Genomic DNA, 6,546 nt, shown 5'->3' with positions numbered 1-6,546 from the left:
GCCTCCGTACTCCGGATGATTTAGATCCGTATACGGACCCTTACGGACAGCTCCCAACTGGACGGACTGAACGTACAAGATGTATCCGTAGCAAGAAGTACCCACGGCCACCGTTATAAAACATAGGCGCAGTAGTGATGAAAATTACTTTAACTCTGCTCTAACAGCGGTTCTCAAACTGTGTGTCCCAATAATAAATATATTTGATCAAGAAACGGAAAAAAGGTCGTTACACAACCACTTGAAGAGGACGCCTCGACTCCGCACGCACGCACGCACGCACGCACGCACGCACACGCACACACACACACAGTCACCAGCACAGACAGCGAGGCACACAAGTCACAAGAAGAGATGATGATGCGGCTCATTTATTACTTGGGAATTATGTTCAATATATGAGCGGGTGTGTACGTGTGTTTTGTTATAATTACTCCGGGTCCGCATCCATGTGGTTAAATTTGTACCCTCGCGGAGTTGCATTTACCGCGATAACGTAGACAGCAGAACCAGTCCAGACTGTTACCACGTATTTATACCAACCATCACGGCGGGTCAAAAATCTGTGGTTCTACATATTTTGGCTAAATGCTTCGGTTTTTACACGTGTGAGAACCACCTTCATGTGGCGCGCGGCCCCAGCGGGAGCAGAATTGGAGCGGAGAGCGGGTCGGCACATAAATAACGTGCATGTCTACTATGCATGGCGACGGATTTACCGTACGTAGTTTCTCACCCAAAACGTACACAAAATCAACCATACGTAACTATAAATGGCCCTTAACAATGCCAATTTGCACTACCTTACCAGGCTGTTACCTATCCAATTCGTGCCTTGTGGCACACAGGGGTGTCGCACCAAATTCTGGGCCCTGGGTACAAGGATTCGATCACTGCGGGCCCTCCATGAATGTTCTTCATAGGAGGGGGGCTTTAACCCATTTAGAATGGGAAGGCATTATTTTGTGCGACCGAGTGCCGCGCTGCGAGCTTGTGGTTTTTTGAAAAACCTATGTTTCTATGTCAGTGGTGCTCAAACATTTTCATGTGAAGGACACAAGAATTATATGTATTTGGCCACGGACCCCCATCTCAAAATATTTAGTTCCAGGGACCCCCAGAAACAAAATTGAGTTGTTTGCTTAAGAAATACATATATTCAAAGATTTGCACACATTTTCACGCCTTTTCAAAAATAGTTTCAATAGCTAAAGTATAAAATTATTAAGGCCCCTCCACCATGGGACCTAGTAACTCAATCCCACTTTCCCCCTACTTGTGATTCCCCTGCCTGTTACCTATCCATTTCGTGCCTTTGGCACATAAGGCCTTCACAGAGTGATTCCACTTCTCACGGTCAGGTGCTGCAGTCCGGGCGTACTATGATGTCTATGAGGTTTCATGAGATGCATGTCCTTTATGTCTTTGTATTGAGCTGTAAGACAAAACAGCATATTTTATGAATGGCATGAAGAATTTGAACTAATACAATGACTTGGGATTGAGGGGTCAAAATGACATCAGTACTGTGACTCCCGTTATCTCGATATTTGGGCAGAGTTTCAGCCCAAGCCACACCTCCCTTAACTTCCAGTGTAAAATTTCCGTTTTATTTTTAGTTTTTTATATTAAAGTATAAAACATTTTAAAAAGTTGCCCATGACTTTCCCTGGATCATAACACAAGTTTCACAATGTGCATACAGGAATATGCTCAGAAATATAATCTCTCATGTCTCTATGTGTCTCTTATTTTCACAGATTTCTTCCAAGTAAGAGCCTTTCACAAAGCCTAACCTTATCATCCAACTTCTACATGTGATTGTCAATTAAAGAGTTTGAAATTCACTTGCTAATGATCCCCAGCCTCCTCAGGCCAACTACTGTATTCTGGACTATGGATGGATAATTATGGCAGTATTAGTCATGAATACCTCCCATAATTGACATACTTATGTTACAGTATTACTGCCAAAATGACATGACCTGTGGAGCATTGACAATAACTGCTGGCAAGATTTCACTGGTATGACAAATTCAGCAAGAGGATATGCGTTAACCTTTTCAATTACCAGTAGAGGATAGAGGCAGATGGTTGACTTGTGTATGGGAATTCAGGAACAGATGGGGCACATCATCAATTACTCCTAATGATATTCAGAAGTGGGCAAAAAAGCCACTCCAACGCATCAAAATGGTTCCATCTGGTGAGAATACGAGTGCCTCTGCTCTATCAGAGATCTGTCCCAACTGCAGCTCCTCCTCCTACCCAGAGGTGGACGTCACCAAAGCAGTGACTTTAGGGCTGGTGCTGGGGGTCTTTGTCATCTTTGGAGTTCTTGGCAACATCCTGGTCATCTTGTCCGTGGCGTGCCACCGCCACCTGCGCTCCGTGACACACTACTTCATTGCCAACCTGGCCGCGGCAGACCTTCTCCTCAGCTCTGCCGTTTTGCCCTTCTCTGCCACGTCGGAGGCCCTGGGCAGATGGGTGTTTGGCCGGACGTTCTGCAATGCCTGGGCCGCCCTGGACGTGCTCTGCTGCACCGCCTCCATCCTTAGCCTCTGCGTCATCTCCATTGACCGCTACCTGGCCGTTAGCTACCCTCTGCGCTACCCGGCCTTGGCCACGGAGAGACGGGGTCTAGCTGCAGTGGTTGCTCTCTGGGGGCTTTCGGCGGCCATATCGGTAGGCCCTTTGTTCGGCTGGAAGGAGCCAGACCCGGAGGACGAGACGGTGTGCCGCATCACAGAGGAGCCAGGCTACGCCCTGTTCTCTGCGCTAGGCTCTTTCTACGTTCCTCTCGCCATCATCCTGGCCATGTACTGCCGCGTGTATGTCGTGGCGAGGAGGAGGACACGGGGCCTCGGGGAGGGCAGAAAGAAGGAAAGCGTGGAGACGGAAGGGGTGATGCTGAGGATACACAGAGGGAATGCCCCGGTGACAGACAGGCTGGAGGAGGAGGAGGAGGGCGGAGAGAGAGTCACAAAGCGGAGGAAGCGGAAGTGCACGACCGTTGGCCTGATGAGGCTGCTGAAGTTCTCCAGAGAGAAGAAAGCAGCCAAGACACTTGGCATCGTTGTCGGGTGCTTTGTGCTCTGTTGGCTTCCTTTCTTCCTGGTTCTACCCATTGGTACGTACATGTATGTATATCCTACACCAGGGGTTCTCAAACCTTTTTAGGCTGTGACCCCCAAAATAAACATAATTTGAACTGGGGACCCCCACCCTGACAAGCACGTGGAATTGTAGGCATTACATTTAATGTGACTCGGTTCCACAGATGAATATTGTGAAAATAGCAGATACATGCTCACAACGCCTCGCAAACGCGACGCGTTGTGAGCATGTAGATCGGCTATTTTCACAACGTTCGCCTCTTGCTTACTTAATATTTGACAGTTTGGCCAGTTTGGTATTAAAACGGTCTTTAAAGTCCTTAAATTGTCACTTTAGAAATGTGCAGATACCATGTATACACTTATACTGTGTGTTGGTTTGTTTACCATTGAGTGAGAAACAAATTACATTAAGCTAATCATCTGGGGACCCCACAAAATAATTTGGGGGTCCCGACCCCAGGTTTGAGAACCACTGTCCTACACTGTCCTTTTGTTAACGCATGCTCAAAACTATGTGAGAATCATAAAAAGAACTTATAACTGTAATCTCAGTAAGCATTGGTCTGACTGATGCTCATACCAGCATCTCTGAGTTCTATCCTCTGAAAAAGTGATTCAAAATCTGATGAAAAAAGAGAGCGTAGATTCCATTCTCATTGACAGCTAACCATGCATGTTTTTTTTCCCCACACTGAAGGCATTTCTGTAAAAACCTCAGCCTTCAGCGCCTCTCAACTGTAAAATTCTCATCTCCAGGAAAATAATGAATTTGTTTAAGTACGTTATTTTTGACACATGTGTTGCAATAGGAATATTACGCATATTGTGGGTCTGTTTTTTGCATACCGTTTAGTAGTCTTATTTTTAGGCCACAAAGTGCAACGACATTTGTGGCAAAGAGGAAGGAAAATCTCTATTAAATATTGAATTACATTAAATGCGTTGTTTTCAATAACAACACTAATTCAATATTGATAATTACATTGTATAGAGAAGGCTGTGTGAGAAAGGGCACAAACAACCATCACAAAATCGGAACTCTTAATTGGTTCTGAAATATTAGGCATGCTGATAACAGGGTTGCAATTGGCGGCAATAATAACCTTGCTGGGATTCTATCAGTAGTTCCCTCCCAGCTGCACAGATAATTAGATTAATGGTGAAAAGCATAATGATCACACAGTGTAATATCCTTGATCAAGGAGGAGGGGGAATATCAATATCAATACAAGATGGGGGTCAAACTCATTCCATGGGGACTATCAGCTGATGCGTATACATCTCAGCATTGTGCCAGCATTCCGGTAGCTTTGCACAGCAACATAATATTGCAATAAAAAAGCCATCTTGCTATCGACATAATTTACATTGTTGTACAGTATATGACATTGTGCTCTGTTCGTACATCATATTTGCACAAGCTCATCTGAAACCTTTCCCCGCTCAGACCCTGCCCACACATCCCATTTGTGTTTCTTGTAGCAAACATCAAGAAATTCAATTACTAGAACGAATGGAACGGAGCACTGGAACAGAATGGACTTCTCTGAAATGGAATGAACCAAACTACCGCTGTTTATTATGGAGACCATTATAGATAACAAACCTGATGGGCTGTAATACTGGGAGGCACTTTCAGTCACCCTTTAGCTTCCTAAGGCAGTCAACCATCAGACTAAAGTTATGCATTTATATAGAGACAGACCGTCATGCCTCATGGCACAGTGCTCACTCAACCATTGCAGTGATGATAGTCTTGCATTCTTTTACACTGGGGGTTTGAGTGGCAACTGAAAACTTCTATTGGATGGCGCAGTTTTTGTTGTAGAAGTTGTGATGGATTGTCAGGTTTATCCAACACCACCAAGCAGCTCTTCAGTCACACTAATCTGACCTTTCTCATTAACCACTTAAACCCTAAATACTTGTTGACCGGGGTCTGCCAGGGCTCTATCCTTGCCCCCTGTCCCTTTGCCCTCTACACCAAATCTCTTCACCGAAAATAGACGATCTACAAGCACACAACACGTTGCAACAGAACAGCTTACGTATAGATCGGCTATTTTTCACTAAATGTTGTTAGCCTACTATGACATGCCCAGATTAAAGTTGTTAATGGCAAATACTCACTGCTATTCTTCTGGAAGCAGCTTTGTTAAACAAAAAATATAATTTTTTGTAATCATGACAAAAAAACACACGGAAGAAAAAAGGTGTCTGGAACTTACAGTAACAGACCTTGTTCAAAGATTTCTAGTTAATAATTATGTGAATTGCCTCTGGGCTATGTCCACATACTGAGAGTGTTCCTTTTTTCCACACATAAGACAGTGGTCAATAATGAATCCCACCCACAGGCTCTGAGGCAATAATTTAACTGCATCTTTGCATAGATCTTGAGTGTGCGTGTGCGTGCGTGCGGCGCGCGCACTCTTATAATGTAATGATCTGTCTATAATGTCTGTCTTGTTGTCTGCTCCCACTCAGGGTCCATCTTCCCATCCTACCGGCCCTCTGACACCATTTTCAAGATAACCTTCTGGCTGGGTTACTTCAACAGCTGCATCAACCCCATCATCTACCCCTGCTTCAGCCAGGAATTCAAGAAGGCCTTCCTGAACGTTCTCCGCGGTCGCTGCTTGAGACGCGGCGGGCCGCCTCAGAACCTACAGGCAGCGGCGGTCTGTTCCTATTCATCCAGCGGAGGCTCCATGCCCATGCTGAGAGCCACACCTCCACCCTCCAACGGCCAGGATCCTCCCTCGTGGAGCTGCTGCAGGGCCCTCTCCGAGTCCTCGGCGTCCGTGAACGTCCAAGACCCCGGCCAGAGTGCCAGGGTCCAGAGCAAAAGCCTGCTGAAGGCGTGGTGCTTTGCGGGAAGGGAGGCGTCACCGCCGCCACAGGACCACTCCTCAAATGGATCCCGCAAGGTCCTGCGTCTGTCTATCGGAGCTCCGGGAGACGCTGTGTGACTGTGATGGGCATGTTTTTCGGCGGGTGGAAGGAGTTTTACCGTGGCCATTTCACTCACATGGAATAAGTGTGTTACTTTTCATATGCTGCCGAGTAACGACATGTATGTACACAGCTTTCATGTGCACAGGGACGTGCTGGCCATTGGGAAAAGCGGGACAACTCCCGAACGGCCGGTTCATTCTCGGCCGGTCCAGGCCGGGCCATTGGGAAAAAATTTAACTGTTTGCACAAAAGTAAAAAATAAACTGTTTGCACAACGCCTCGCGGTGCGAGGCGTTGTGTGCTTGTAGATCATTTTTTAAATGATAAATACAAAACAAACGGTTTTGGACATACAAGGTTTCCACCCGACAACAACAAAATATAGGCCTAATTCATGTAATTGGCCCACTGGCTTGTGAAATGGCAAATCTTTGAGTAGCAGCAGCAGCGCTATAGAGAGAGGGCC

General features: G+C 46.0%; 2 protein-coding genes across 2 annotated transcripts in view; both read left to right on the top strand.

The window, feature by feature from the left end:
- The window catches only part of LOC308300086 (putative flavin-containing monoamine oxidase A), a 599,107-nt gene that overhangs the window by 473,750 nt on the left and 118,811 nt on the right, over positions 1-6,546 (top strand). The gene's annotated exons all lie outside the window — the stretch shown is intronic.
- On the top strand, positions 2,194-6,094 carry adra1ab (adrenoceptor alpha 1Ab; the record flags this gene model as incomplete). The annotated part of the gene is made up of 2 exons (XM_080743521.1): positions 2,194-3,133; positions 5,610-6,094. 2 exons carry the CDS (start codon positions 2,194-2,196, stop codon positions 6,092-6,094), a joined length of 1,425 nt encoding a protein of 474 aa, XP_080599647.1.

Source organism: Nannobrachium achirus, assembly GCF_963921795.1.
Source record: "Nannobrachium achirus genome assembly, chromosome: 15".
Taxonomy (NCBI): Eukaryota; Metazoa; Chordata; class Actinopteri; order Myctophiformes; family Myctophidae; genus Nannobrachium; species Nannobrachium achirus.
This window is presented reverse-complemented; position numbering and strand designations above follow the sequence as displayed.